The following is a 15554-nucleotide window of genomic DNA, read 5'->3' on the forward strand; positions in this document are numbered from 1 at the left end:
CAAAGGCTGGGAACCCAGATGTCTGGGTCACAAAGCTGTTAATGTAGAATCACAGCCTTTTAAAACTGTGGATCATCCTAAAGACCATTGGTTACGGCCCCATCGCCTTCCATCACAAGAGTTCTTGGCTGTTCACTGTGAGTCCTGGACCAACAAAACCCCACTCTGTTCATCCAAGATCCCCTTTCTTTCCTGCATCCCATAGAGAACCAACCTCCTAACATGGCCCTGAGGGATGGTCCATTCCTGGTACTTCCCCAAATTCCCTCCATCATATCCCTTTGATTTTTTAATTTTAAAAATATTTTCCATGTTCACATGATTCATTTTCTTTCCCTACCCTCTTCCCTCCCCTTTCCCAGAGCCAACGGGCAATTCCACTTGTTGTCACTTGATACCTATTTCGATATTCATTTTTACTATAGAGCAAACTTTGAGTTCCCTTTGAGAGAAGCAAGGTGGCACAGAGGGGAAAGCATTGGACTTGGAGGTCAGAGGACCTGGATTTGAAGCTCAACTCTATCTCAAGGCAGCTATGTAGTACCCTAGAGCCCGAAACTTGGAGTCTGAAAGACCTGAGTTCAAATCTACCCTTTAGACTTTACTTTTGTGTGGCCCTGGGAGAGTCACTTCATTTCTTTCTTCTCAGTTTCCCTGCCTGTCCAACAAGAGGATCAGACTCAGGGAACTCAGTTGTTGTTGAGTCTTGTCCAACTCTTTGTGACCCCAAGAACCCTAGTCCTCCAGGCCCTTCCATTCTGCACTATCTCTCGAAGTCTGGCCATGATCATGTTTATTGCTTCCATGGCACTATCTGTCTATCCCATTCTCTGCCATCCCCTTCTCCTTCTGGCTTGAGTCTTTCCCAATATCAGTATCTTTTCCATTGAGGTGGCCAAAGTGGTCAAACTTCAGCTTCACTATCTGACCTTCTAGGGAATAGTCTGAATTAATTTTGCAGGTACCGACTGAATTATTCTCCTTGATGACCAAGGGACTCTCCAAAGTCTTCTCCAGCATCATAGTTGGAAAGCGTCCATTCTGTGGGCACTCAGCTTTCTTATAGTCCAGCTCTCACAGCCAGCCATTCATTACTCCTGGAAAACCCTTGCTTTGACTACTCTGTCCGCAGGGTGACGTCTCTGCTGTCTAGCAAACGCTGTCCAGATGTGCCGCAGCTCTCCTTCCAAGGAGCATCTCTTAATTTCATGGCGGCGATCGCAGACCGCAGTGATGTTTGAGCCCAGGAATATAAACTCTAGCAGTGCTATTGCGTCCAGTGCAGATGGAAGGAAACAGGACAGGGTACCGGAGAGGAACAGCTCGGCAAGGAAGGCGCAACAAATAATGCAAAGATGAGGCAGAGAGCAGATTGATGGTTTGAGCAGGCTGCTGCTCTAGCTGAAGCATTTATTAGGAAAATCAGGACACATAGATACAGGAAGCCAGACAAGGGGAAGTAATACAGATGGCTACTTCAAGGGGGTTCCTGTGGGATAGCAACAAAGTCCAGATTAAACAAGGGTCGGCCAAATTCTCCTTCCAGGTAAAGCTTACGAATAAATTCATGGCTCCGTGACTGAGGAAAGATTAGATACGGAGGGGGATGACCAATAAAGACAAACAGAGGCAAAATCCAGGGGACAGAGTGAGGTGCCTTTGAGGCTCGTTTATGACATCCTGATCATAAAGGTGGGCAAGTTATCTATCTTGTGAAGCCTAATGATGTTGGAGATGCAAATAAGAGGGATCTATGGATGGTTGGGATGCAAAATGGGAGGTTTCCTCTTGTGCTAAGAACTTTATCTTAAAACTAACGTTAAACACTTCCAAAGCTTAGAGGCAGGACATCTTTTTGTTTATTGGGTTGCCCGCATGGCAAAGATCCTCATAAAATCTTTGACCTGTGGTTTCTCTAGGAATTGATTAATGGAATCGTTCATTCATATGAGGGTTTGTTTTTTCCTGAAATTGTTGCAACAAGAAAATGCTTTTAAAAGAATATCTCATTTTTTTCCTGGATCCTTGCTTTTTGCAATAGTCTCAGGGCCACAATTTTAGCTTACTCATGGGTACGTCATCCATGGTGTCACCTACACACCGCTTCATTTTTTCTCCCTCTATTTGCCAGGAAGTGATGGAACCAATTGCTGGGATCTTAGTACTTTTTGATGTCGTGCTTCAAGCCAGCTTTTACACTCTTCTCTTTCACCTCATCTTAATTCTCTTTCACCTTCTGCATATCTGAGATGGTTGATATTTCTCCTGACAATCTCTGTAATTCCAGCTTTTGATTCATCCAACCTGGCATTTTACATAATACACTCTGCAATACACTAAATAAGTAGGGCCACAATACTCAGCCTTCTCGTATCCCTTTTCCAATTTTTAAAAAATTCTTACCTTCTATCTTAGAATCAATACTAAGTATTGGTTCCAAGGTGGAAGAGCAGAAAGAGATAAGTAATGAAAGTTAAGTTACCTGCCCAGGGTCACACAGCTAGCAAGTGTCTGAGGCCAGATTTGAACCCTGTTTGCAAGCCTGGTTCTCTATCTACTGTGCCACCTAGTTGCCCCTCCACTGTTGAGTGACTTTTTGAGTTGCTGAAAAAGAATATTTGCAATGATCATCAACTTACTTTGACAGAACGCCATTCGTCTTCACTTTGTGCTCCAAGGTCGCACTTTCCTGTTATTTCAATTATCTTTTGATTTCCGACTTCAGCATTGCAGATGTCTTTTTTTTGGTGTTATTTGTAGAAGATGTTGTAGATCTTCCTAGAGCTCAGTCACCCTGGTTGGAGCAGAGACTTGTATTGTTGTGACGTCGAATGGTTTGCCTTGGATTTGAACAAGTAGCGTTCTGTGTGTCACTTTTTAGATCATAGCCCGAGTCACCCTTTTATTGAGTCTGAGGCTTCTCCTCTTCTTCTAAGAGATCACCTCAATGAAATCCACCCATTCCCATCCATTTAAATTCAATGACACCCAAGATGCCCATGGTCAATATTCCCATCTCCTGTCTGTCTCCCTCTGGCTTGCCGTGGTTCATAGATTTAACGTCCCAAGTTCTTGTGCCATATTGGTCCCTACACCATTAGACTCTGTTTTCATCAGCAGACACTTCTTCAGAGGAGCTCCTTTTTGGCGTTGGCCCAGCTTCTTCATTACTACTGGCACTACGCATAGTTATCCTTCACTCTTCCCCAGTAGCATATTGGACACCTCCTGACCAGGGGGGCTCATCTTCCGGTGGCCTAGACTTTATCACTTTAATACTGTCCATGGGGTTTTCTTGACAAAGAGAGAAGCTGGAGTGGTTTACTCTTTCCTTCTGAGATTCCCCTAAATCTCCTGTAGGTGCTGTAGGCAGAGGCATCCAGAGAAGACAAAGAAGATACCATGGATCCCGAAAGAGTCGTAACCGATGTGAAAACTCTGAAAAGCCTTATCATTGCAAGACGGAACACAGAAGAGGTAACAGAAAATCCAACATAATTAAATCTAATAAGGATAAATCAATTTGCTGTCAAAAACATGAACTGTGCACTTAAAGATGGAAGAGTAGTGGTTAGGAAACAGTTCAGATGACAACGTTATTGGAGAATAGCTTTAGGGCAGGCACTCAGCAGCCCTTACAGCCTTGGAAGGAAGGGATGAGGAGTCTGAAGATGGGTTTGAATCCCAGCTCTACCACTTTAGATCACTGAGGTGAGCTTGGGAAAGTCATTTAACTTTTCTTGGCCTTGGTTTCCCCATCTATAAAATGAGGAGTTTAGACTAGTTGGCCTCTGAAGTCACTTTGAGCACTGAACCTAAAATATCAAGTCAGTGAGAAAGAAACAGCCTTTCAAAAGTCCATATCCCTAAGGTGTGGCCTGGGTTGCCATATGATAAGGGAATTCTGGGCAGGGGCAGCATTGGGGAAGTAGAGGCCCAAATAAGAAATGGAATTCCCATAGCACCTAAAGGTTTGCAGACAAAAAGTCTGTGATAAAAAGTGCTCTTGTTATTACTCTCTGTTTTACTCTAGTTTTCAGAAACCAAGCCTCAGAGAGGCTTGGGCTTGTTCAAGTCACCCAGCTACTAAGTGTCAGAGAAAGGATTCAAACCTGGGTCTAGTAACCCTACCATTAAAATGTAGCATTTCTTTTTAAACACTTACCTTCTGTCTTAGAATCACAACTATATACTGGTTCCAAGGCTTCCTTTGACAAAGGAGGAAAAGTAAGCCAAAGAGGGGAAACTAATTGCCTGAGGTCAATTTTATACATCACTTGTCTGATAAGTCAGGCAAGCAAAATGTGTTGAGGAAAAACACCAGAAAGCACAGGAACAAAAGGGTATTTCCTTAAAATAATAAGTAACATGTATCTAAAACCATCAGCAAGCATCATCTGCAATGGGGATAAGTTAGAAGTGTTCTGAACAAGATCAGGGGTAAAGCAAGGACGCCCATTTCCACCATTTTTATTTAATATTGTACTAGAAATGTTAGCTTTAGCAAGAAGAGAAGAAAAAAAATTGAAGTAATTAAAATAGGCAATGAGGAAACAAAACTACCACTCTTTGCAGATGATAGAGAATCCTAGAGAATCAACTAAAAAACTAGTTGAAATAATAAATAACTTTAGCGAAGGTCAGGACACAAAATAAAACCACATGAATCATCAGCATTTCTATATATTAAAAAAAAAAGTCCAGCAACAAGAGTTAGAAAAAAAAATTCCATTTAAAATCACTCTAGATCATATAAAATACATGGGAATCTAGTTGCCAAGACAAACATGGGAATTATATGATTACAATTAAAAAGCACTTCAAACAAGTAAAATTAGAGCTAAACAATTGTAAAAACATTAATTGCTCATGGGTAGGCTGAGCTAATATAATAAAAATGACCATCCTACCCAAATGAATTAACCTATTCAGTGCCATACCAATCAAATTACCAAAAAACTATTTTATGGAACTAGAAAGAAATTACTACAAAATTCATCTGGAAGGACAAAATGTCAAGAATACCAAGGAAATTAGTGAAGAAATATGTGAGGGATGGTGACCTAGCAGTGCCAGATCTTCAACTGTATTTTAAAGCAGTTATTTAAACAATCTGGTACTGATTAAGAAATAGAAAGGTAGATCCATGGAATATGGTAGAGGTAAAAGACTTCAGCAATTTAGTGTTTGAAAAACCCAAAGATCCCAACTTTGGGGATAAGAACTCACTATTTGACAAAAAATTACTGGGAAAATTGGAAAACAGTATGGCAGAAATTAGGTTTAGATCAGTTTCTCACACACTATATCAAGATAAGGTCAAAATGGGTCTATGATTTAGACATAAAGGGTGGTATTATAAGCAAATTAGGGGAACATGGAATAGTTTATCTATCACATCTATGAAGAAGGGAAGAATTTATGACCAAACAGAAGATAGAGAACATTACAAGATGTAAAATGAATAATTTTGATCATATTAAAAAGTTTTGATACAAACAAAACCAATGTGACCAAGATAAGGAGAGAAACAACAAATGGGATGGGGGGGGAGGGAGATTCATAACAAATTTCTCTAATAAAGATCTCATTTCTCAAATATAAAAAGAACTAAGTCAAATTTATAGCAATAAAAGTCATTCCCCAATTGTTAAATGGTCAAAGAATATGAATGTCATTTTCTGAAGAAGAAATCAAAGCTATTAATAATCATATAAAATATGTTCTAAGCCCCTCTTGTTTGGAGAAATGCAAATTAAGACAACTCTGAGGTACCACCTCATACCTATCAGATTGACCAATTATGACAGTAAAGGAAAAATGATAAATGTTGGAGGGGATGTGGCAAAATTGGGACACTAATGCATTGTTGGTGGAGTTGTAAACTGATCCAACCATTCTGGAAGACTATAAAACAATGCATACCTTCTGATCCAGTAATACCAGTACTAGGTCTGTATCCCAAAGAAATTTTTTTTTTAAATGGGAAAGAACTTACTTGTACAAAAATATTTATAGCTGCTCTTTTTTATGGTGGCAAAGAATTAGAAACCAAAGAGATGCCAAAAAATTTGGGAATGGCTGAACAAATTGTGGTATATGATAGTGATGGAATACTATTGTGCTATAAGAAGTGAACAAGATGATTTCAGAAAAAGCTGGAAAAACCTACATGAACTGATGCAGAGTGAAATGAGCAGAACCAGGAAAACACAGTAAAGGCAATATTGTGAAACGATCAAATGTGAAAGACTTAACCAGTCTCAGCAATACAATATCCAAATTAAAAAATATAGTTGGTGTCCAAAAAGAAGTAGTTCAAGTACCAAAGAGCCACAGTGATGATTTTATAAGAGGAGATTTTGGAATACAATATTCCAAAAGGCAAAAGATATAGGCTTGTAATGAAGAATAATATGTCCTGAAAAGTTGAGTATTATCCTAGAAGAGGGAAAATAAATTTTTAATGGAATAGAATCTTTTGAGTATCCCTGACAAAAAGACCAATACTAACGAGGGACTTTGAAATACAAATACAATTATCCAGAGGAATCTGGAAAGATAAATGTATTTGAGTAACTAGAAGGAATTGTGTAATAATATAATACTAATATTCTAAATAAGAGGTTGTAGTGGATAAAATGACTAAGTAAACAAAGTTTTGAGTTTCTGAGCATATTGATTTATTAAGTAATGCATAGCAATTGCCCAATAAAACAGGAATGGTGCCTTCCTCAGTTTTGGCACTTGACCACAAATACAAAGGAAGACAGACTTTTATACATTAAAAACAATCAAATAAGACCAACTATTTAAAAGAAAACCATTAAGTAGAATACAAACTTAAGTAATCTGATTTCTACTTTGAGAAAAGATTAGGAACTTTCCAAAGTAAGAGAATGAAAGCAAACAGGTGCAATTTCCTAACATCAGAAAAGGGGTACCTACTCCCCACAAGTGGCTAGAAACAATCACAAGAACCTGGAAAGCATAGCTGATTACGTGGTATTAGGCCAGTTTTCAGATAAGATACAAGGGGCACTTGAGATGTAGAATTGTTAGAAAACTTGCATCAGTCTTCAAATCTGACTGGATTTCTGGTCAGCATAACCTAGGTCCTTAGTTGAGGGTCTCTAAGCATCAAGCAGAGAGGGTCTAGCTTCCCAACCACCCAGGCCTGGGTTCAAACAATGCAGTAAAGTTTTCTCCCTGTTCCCCACAATTGAAAAAAGTTTTCTCATAAGACAGAAGTTGCACTAGAGCTATAATTGAATAAAGGGAACTGAGTCACAAGATGAAGTCAGAGTGGTTCACTCAGTTCCCACCACCACTTGGGCATCAGATGGGTCTCACTCCAAGACAAAATGGACAAAGGAGAGTTGAAAACATATACACTATACATAAAATTCAACGGGAAAATAAACCATACTAGGGGCTGAACGTAAAGGAGAAAAATAAGTCACAAGCAAAAACAATCTTCCAAAACTTCTCAGGGTAACTAAAAAAGAGGAGGAGAAAAGGCTATAATGCTAAGAGGGTGCCTTAGATTATCTCTTAAACACCTAGGGACTGTCTTAACAAATTAGGGTGCATGAATACAATGGAATATTATTGCAACATAAGAAATTATGAGAGAGATTATTTCAGAGTATCCTAGGTCATACGAACTGAAGCAGAGTAAAATGAACTGCACAAGAACAACAATTTATACAAGATGAGATCAAAATTAATATTACCTCAAGTTTCTACTACATTGATTCTACAATGTAATAGATTTTTATGCTGTATTGATTTTTATAACTGAGCTTGCATCTGCCTAAAGCCACTTTTGAGGTCCTTGAGGTAAGCTCAGGAATTCAGATTTCCCTCTGGGTTACAGTTATAACGAAAAGAAAATTTGTTATCTTTCATACCATTAGCCCCTGGAATACTTCCAGGACATCTGTTGACCTTTAAGCCCCACAAATTAACTCGGCACCATTTCTAAAAGATCTCTTGTCTGTCCTTATGCAATTAGAGGAGATTTTTATCTCTTCCAAGAAGATAGCAAATCTGGTAGTTTTGATCCCCTAACAGAAATTACAAGATATAGATGGGTCCCACGGACAGTTCAGATTCCATAACTGTCAGAAAGGGCAGTGATTAGCCTCACCTGAATTCTAGTTCACTTTTCTTACTACAGCCAATTATAAAATGTCTTGCTTTCCTTCCTTCCTTCCTTCCTTCCTTCCTTCCTTCCTTCCTTCCTTCCTTCTTCCCTCCCTCTCTCCCTCCTTCCCTCCCTCCCTCTCTCTCTCTCCCTCTCTCTCTCTCTTTCTTTCTTTCTTTCTTTCTTTCTTTCTTTCTTTCTTTCTTTCTTTCTTTCTTTCTTTCTTTCTTTCTTTCTTTCTTTCTTTCTTTCTTTCTTTCTTTCTTTCTTTCTTTCTTTCTTTCTTTCTTCCTTCCTTCCTTCCTTCCTTCCTTTCCTTCTCTCTCTTTCTTTTTTCTGTCTTTCTTTCTTTCCTTCCTTCCTTCCTCCCCCCCTCCCTTCCTCCTTCCTTTCTTTCTTTCTTCTCTCACCCTCTGCCTAAAAATCAATACTAAGTTTCAATCCCAAGGCAGAATAGCAGTAAGGGCTAAGCAATGGGGGTTACGTGACTTGCCCAGGATCACATAGCTAGGAAATATCTGAGGCCAGATATGAACCCAGTACTTCCCATTTCTGGGACTGGCTCTTAATCCACCGAACCACCTAGATGTCTCCTGTGTAATGTGGGAAGCTCAGTTCTCCCATTTTCATAGAGCAGGAAACTGGGGTTCAGAGACAGGAGGTACACAGATGGAGATGACTACATCATCTTCCCAAGAAAGACTGATTAGAAGCTGGAGGACCCAAGATCAATTCCTGCCTCTTCCACTCATTGACCAATAATATGATGTTAGACAATCCCATTACCAGAGTGGTATAGAACACAAGCTCAGTAGCCTTTCTTTATACCCCATCATTTATCCAACTCTGTGTGTGTGCTTGCGGCCACCTAACACATTTGCGCATGAGCATGAGGAAATCATTTTCCATTGTCATGACTGGGCTGTCATTCCATTTTGAAGCACGAGTACTATTAGGGTTGGATTTGGGGTGAGATGATCTGGGTTTTCGATCCTGGCTCCATCCCTTACTACGTAGCTGTAACCTTGAGCTACACACTTGATCTTTTGAGCCAGTTTCCTCCTCTAGAAAATAAAAAGGTTGGATGATGATTTTCAAGCTCTCTTCCACATCAAGTTTTATGATCTGTATCAAGTCAATTCAATGAGCATTTATTTAAACACTTTCTGGGTAGCAAGCACTGAGCTAAGAATCAAGAATACAAATACAAGAAAGACTGTCCCTGCCCACAAGGAGCTAGCAGAGAAAGTCGAGAATTGGAAAAGCAGCCTGGAGAGGAATGAAGACATGGCTGGCCTGGGTATCCTCCTTCAAATGAGGTTTCTGGGAGGAGCTAGCCAATCAGAGAGAAAGACAACAAAGGCAGGAGGTACTTCCAGTGTGAGAAGGAGTTCAGGGGTAGTAGAGTGAGTTTCCAGGGTGTGGAGGCTTCCATGGCATGGTAGAGCACATCTTGAGAGGAATGAAGTCTAGGTGCCATATTTTCATGAGTCTAGCATGGAAAGTGGGGACATGTTGGCCCAGGTTGTCATCTCCTTCTCTCTCCTCTCCCCAGATCTTCCAGAAGAAAGATATAAGAGTAAAAGAGCCCGAGGTTATCCTAAATGACTCCCCCCAGGTTGTATATGAAGAGAGCTTCTATCCCCAAGATATGCCAACCATCTGCTTTTATAGCACCGAAGCTTTCTACTTCGTCTCCCTCTCCTGGGTGCGGATGGGCAAGAAGGAGGTGAATGTAAGTCTACTCTGATTTTCTGCCCACTAGACTCCTGGGTAAGGGTGGGACAATAGGGCTTTGATCCAGGGTGGAAAATTTAGAGGGCATTCACATCATTATTCCCTGGACAAGAACTTCCTCCCCTGTTGGCTCCAACCCAAGGTGGCTTCATTCTGAGAGCTCTTTCTCCCTTCAGCTGCTTAGAAACCTTGTGTCTTGGGGTATACTTCTTCCTCACTGGGGTCATCACATGGGCACACACACATGCACAGTCCCACCATTGCTACTTGCACGGGGCACCAATGGTTCTAGTTACACGTTCTATGACCTGCTTCTCAGTCTATTCCTTTTCTCCTGTACCACATTCACCAGACTTTCTGTCCTCAGGCACCCACCAAGAAAGACTGTTCCCCTCTCTATCTCCCAATTCAGGGCTATATTCGATACCACCCTGGCCTTGTCCATGACCCACTGACCCAGACATGAGCCATGCTGAGCCTTGAAAGGTTGAGCCAGCAGCCTATGAAAGATGAATTGGAAATGGGGAAAGACAGAAGGTGGGAGGACCAATCAGTAGATTGTTGAGGTAGCCCTAGGCATGGGGAGGGAGGAGGATTTGCAGAGAGAACTCTGGGCTGGGATCAAGAATACGTGGGTTCAAGTTCAGGTCCAACTATTTACCATAACATATTTGTAACCTTTCATGAAGGACTTGAGTTCAAATTCTACCTCTGACAATCATAGATCAAGACCTGGGAAGGTACTTCAGAGACCCTCAGGTTACAGAGAGGAAAACCGAGGACCAAGGAAATCCCACTATTTTCTTATGGTCAAATTCTGCCTTGAAATTCTCTCCCTTCTCATCTCTGACTCTTGGCTTTCTTCTAGTCCCAGTGAAAATCCTACCTTCTACAGAAAGCCTTTCTCAATGCCCCTTAATTGTAGTGTCAGTATCCAGTGGGATCCAGCCTATAGCTCATTTGTACATTTTTCTTTGTTTCTCATCTCCCTGTTAGATTGTGAGCTCCTTGAGGGCAGGGACTATCTTTTGCTTTTTCTTTGTATCCTGTAGAATTAGAAAATTTGGACTCCCATCTCCCAGAATTCTCTCCTCATCCCAAGAATCCTTTTCCCTTTCTGTTTACGTGTGTTCTTGCCTTGTTGTATATAAATTTTTGTAATTCCTCCCTCTCACTCTCTCTTTTTTCTCCATGTACAAGGCTGGGTGAGCTCTCCCCATTTCTCTAGCCTTTGTTTTCCTTTTTGCTTCAAGGTATTATTAATAAATCTTATTAAATATAATACTTGGAGTATGGATATTAATTTTAAAATCTACAATCCCCAGCATTTAGCAAGGTATCTGACACAGGGTAGATCCTTAAGAAATTCTTATTGACTGACTGGTTGGCTCCATGTGTGACCTTGAGGAAATCATTTAATCTCTGTGTGAGCCTCAGTTTCCCAATCTATAAAATAAGAAAACTAGACTACAGGGCTGCTAAGAGCTTCATTGGTTCCACAAGTGGAATTTGAACTGAGGTCTTCCTGACTCCTACGTTCAGCATTATATCTACTACTTCCCTTCTAGGCATGTCATTTTCCTCTTTTTCAAATGTGGGAATTTACCCCATCAAGTCACTTCACTTCTGTTTGCCTCAGTAGTTTCTTTATCTGTAAAATGGGGCTAATAGAACACACATATTACCCAGATCACATTGCTTACCATCTCTGAGTAGGGGGTGGGGAGGGAGATAGTTTGGACCTTATAATTTGGGAAAATGTATGTTGAAAACTAGTATGACATATAATTGGGATAATAAAATCTCTTTGAATTAAAAAAATTGACCAATCAAATAAACTGGACTAATAAGAGCATCGATGTCCCCAGGTTGTCATAAGGAACACGTGATATATTATTGTAATAAAGGCTTATTTCCTTCCTTCCTCTCCTTCCTTTGTTCCCTCCCAGGCAGTGGTGTGGAAGTATGCAAAAGAAGGCAACAGGCCAGTGGAGAAGAAACTGGTACCTATGAAGAATCGGCTGCCCCCAGTCCAGAATCTGGTCCACGTGAAAACCTACGGTGTACTGATTGCTTACTGCGGTGACTTGTTTCTGCGGATCTTTGGGGACCACTCTACCCACTTCAAGCCTTACCACATGATTCCTTGTCGCTTCTCCATCAACTGCCTCACCTTTGATCCCAAGATGGAGCTGCTGCTCTCAGGCATTAGTGGGGCTGTGGTCACCTGGACCATCGAGCCAGGAGGGAAGGGTCTGCACATCCTGCATGTCACCCCCACGTCCGGCAATGAGATGGTACAGAGCATCCTCCTGGATGGGCCCTGGAATTCCCTAATGGTCCTGTGCGAAAACTTCCTGCGCCTCTTCGTCTGGAAGAAGAAGAATGAACTGGAAGAGACCAGGACCTTCTTCTCCCCAACCCTTGGGCAGCCCTTGACCTGCTGCTCTGTGTGTCCCTCAGAGAACTACCTCTTCGGGGGCAATACGGAGGGGCATATTCTGATCTGGAATCTGGCCAACCCTTCTGTGAAGCATTCCTTCATCAGCTTCCAGGCCCACAAAGGCTCTGTGGTGCTGATCCGTAGTCAGTTCAAAATGCACACCCTGCTGACCGCAGGGAGTGAGGGCATGATCAAGGAGTGGCACCTCACCTCAGCTAAGCTCTTACGCATAATCCGGATCTCTCAGGACAAGCTCCTTCACCTAGAGTTCATCAATGACACCACCTTCTTCTGCCAGACTGAATATGACTTCTCCTTGCACCAAATTTTCCATTTCTATACTCTCTTTAACAACTGTGGGTCCAACCCTTGCTTCCTGAAACGGGTCCACTATGGGGAAAACCAGTCCCACATCCTCTGCTACACGGACGACGGCATCCTACGCTTCCTGTGCCCCATAACTGGAAAGATGCTGCTCCTCACATGGCCCTTTCAGGCCCTGGACTCATCTATTGCCTGGGTCTATGACCAGGAACAACAGGAGCTGGTTGTGGCATTGGGCAACACCGATGTGATCATCTTTGATGCCACCAAGTGCCCATCTTTGCCCAAATATATCCTGGAGATCTCTACTGATCCTGAAGATAAAGTGCTCTGTCTGGCCTACGGGCATCCTCAGCTAGGCTCAGGCATTGACGGGCTGATATACTGCGGCCACAGCAGTGGCTATGTGAGCGTGTTGTTCCAACGCAACTGTTCCCGTGTCAGGAAATATTTGCATTTTGGAGCTGTCCTGGCTCTCTCCACCCTGCCTGGCTCATCCACCAACTCCTGGGAGAAAACCTTGTTATGTTCTTATGGCTCTGACGAATATATATGTTTGTCAGAGGCTAACCTCAAGAGCAAGAGCGTGAAACTGACTACAATCGCCATGGTTCGAAGCAACCATATCCTCTATCATATGATTCTGACCCCCAAGTTTTTGGCCACCATCACCAGTGACCAGTGCTTTCTGCTCTGGAAGTACCAGGACTTCCTGAAGTCCCCCGACCTGGGCAAAGGACTATCTTTCCAAGAGACCAAACCCCTGCATGACTTCCCTATTGTCTTCTTTGATATCTGCATGAGCTTGGAGATCTTTGTCACGGGTGCCAGTGATTGCACCGTGGTTATCTGGGACATGCAAGGCAAATCCTTGGTTAGATTCAACTCCACCATACAATTTGGCCCAATTTGCTTTGCCAACGATCGAGGAGATCTACTCCTCAGCTTCAACAGTTGTATCTATGTGGTGAACTGCACGCATATGTTCTCTTTCTCCCGACTTGCCCGCTTGAGTGGCCCCAGCCTTCAGGATGAGGAGAAGTCAACGCCCATACCATTCATGCCCAGCTTCTTCTCGTCCCTTACGACCATATTTATTCCTGACTACCAATACACAGAACAAGGGAAATGGAAGCTTCAGGGATTCCAAGCCCTGCCCAACCTGCGGACCATTGCCTTCGACCACACAGTCCCCCACGTGGTAGAAGAGATTGACCGCCAAGAGGTCTTTAAGAACATGGATCTGAAGAAGAAGAAGAAGAAAAAGATTTTCTCTGCAAAGGACAAAATGTTAATTGGTCAAAAAGAATCCCAATTCATCCTCAGCCAGAAAGAGTTCGCACTCTGGAACGGGCTGCAACCTTTCCAGTTGCTGCAGCGTTTCTTTGGCCAAGGACGGAAGTGGATCATCGCCCCGGATGGCTATATCCCTAACTCAGTGGTGAGGGCCCTCCTGTGGCCCGAGGGAACACCAGTCTTCCTGCAGTGCGGTCTACAGGACGTTTGGCAAGACCTCCATTGGGACGGGACCAATCTGAGGTTCACCGGTTTAAAACACTTAAGCGACGAGGAGGAAGAAAAAGTGAAATTGTGGGATGTCAAGGAAAAAGCTGCGCCTGGAATATTGGGCCAACAGGAAATCTTCATGAACCTTCAATATATGCAACAGAAGATGAATGACATAACGGTCAACAAAGCCATCACTACGGTGCTCCAAATGATGTCCAGCGCTGATTCGTGGAAATACAGGGAGTGCACCAACATACTGTCACATATTTTTGCTGGCTACCAGGTGGCACCAGGGCTGCGCACCGAAACAGCAAGGCAACTGCTGAGTGATACCACCCACCATAGTTCTGAAATCCGGTTATTTGCCTGGGGGGGCCTGGAGCGGCTCGGCCTCATCAGTCATCTTTTCGCCATCCCCTTGGTCCATGGGTTGTTGGATAGTGATAAGGGTGTGCAGACCAAGGCCATGGAGCTCATGGGGACCTTCACCGGCATCCACAGCAAGGCCGACTTGATTGATCTGCTCCAGAATCAGGAGACGTTTCGAGGGCTACAGTAAGTGATGGCCCAGGTCCAACGACTGGCTTTCTTTCATCTGATTTGTTTACCTCTTTCCCGAGGAAGAGACCTGGTAACTTAAGTCCATCCTCTGTGAGAGACAATAGAATAGGGGAGAAAGAACATTAAACCTGTCCTACCTGCGACACTACCCATAAGACTTTGGCCAAGTCAGTTCATTTCACTGGCCGCAGTTTCTTTAATAATTAAAACTAATGGATGGGGACAGCTGGGTGGCTCAGTGGATTGAGAACCAGGTCTAGAGATGGGAATACTTGGGTTCAAATATGGCCTCAGACACTTCCCAGCTGTGTGACCCTGGGCAAGTCACTTAATCCCCATTGCCTGGTCCTTACCACTCTTCTGCCTTGGACCCAATACACAGTATTGAGTCCAAGACAGAAGATAAGGGTTAAAAAAAAAACAACAAACTAATGGAGTTGGACTAGCAGGTCTTCTGAGAACCCTTCTAATTGATGATTAATGATTCTGGGATAGTCTCCAATCAACATTCCCAATGAGGAAGTATCTATCCTCTCCTCATTTGCCCCCTAGATTCCCAATCAATTCCAAACTGGTCCCCTGCCTGGCATGTCTCCTTTTCCTCAAGCTTCTGAGTGTTCTATCCCTCCTTCAGTCCTTCCCTCATGTTCTTTCCTTCCCTGGCCCATCTGCCCTCTCCATAGTCCCCTTCTCTGCTGTGAGTGACCCTTCCTGGGGCTCTCCCCCATCCTCTCTCCTTTTCTGGTCCCCTCTCCTTATCCACTGGTGCTTGCTCCAGGCCCAGAACACTCTGCACAGCTCTTGGCCCCGAGGCGCCACTTCCTTCACTTT

General features: G+C 42.8%; 1 protein-coding gene across 2 annotated transcripts in view; it reads left to right on the forward strand.

Moving 5' to 3' along the window:
• Positions 1-15554, forward strand: part of LOC103098056 (golgin subfamily B member 1) — a 35346-nt gene continuing 19792 nt past the window's right edge. The window contains exons 1-4 of one of the 2 annotated variants that reach the window (XM_007491763.3): positions 1-137; positions 3361-3477; positions 9705-9884; positions 11836-14717. In XM_007491763.3, coding sequence (XP_007491825.2) covers positions 3403-3477; positions 9705-9884; positions 11836-14717 — 3137 coding nt within the window. In that variant the 5' untranslated portion in view covers positions 1-137; positions 3361-3402. Of the gene's footprint in view, positions 138-3360; positions 3478-9704; positions 9885-11835; positions 14718-15554 lie in introns of those variants that run through there. The other variant, XM_056796188.1, reaches the window with a different exon arrangement.

Source organism: Monodelphis domestica, chromosome 4 (assembly GCF_027887165.1).
Source record: "Monodelphis domestica isolate mMonDom1 chromosome 4, mMonDom1.pri, whole genome shotgun sequence".
In the NCBI taxonomy this organism is placed as follows: Eukaryota; Metazoa; Chordata; class Mammalia; order Didelphimorphia; family Didelphidae; genus Monodelphis; species Monodelphis domestica.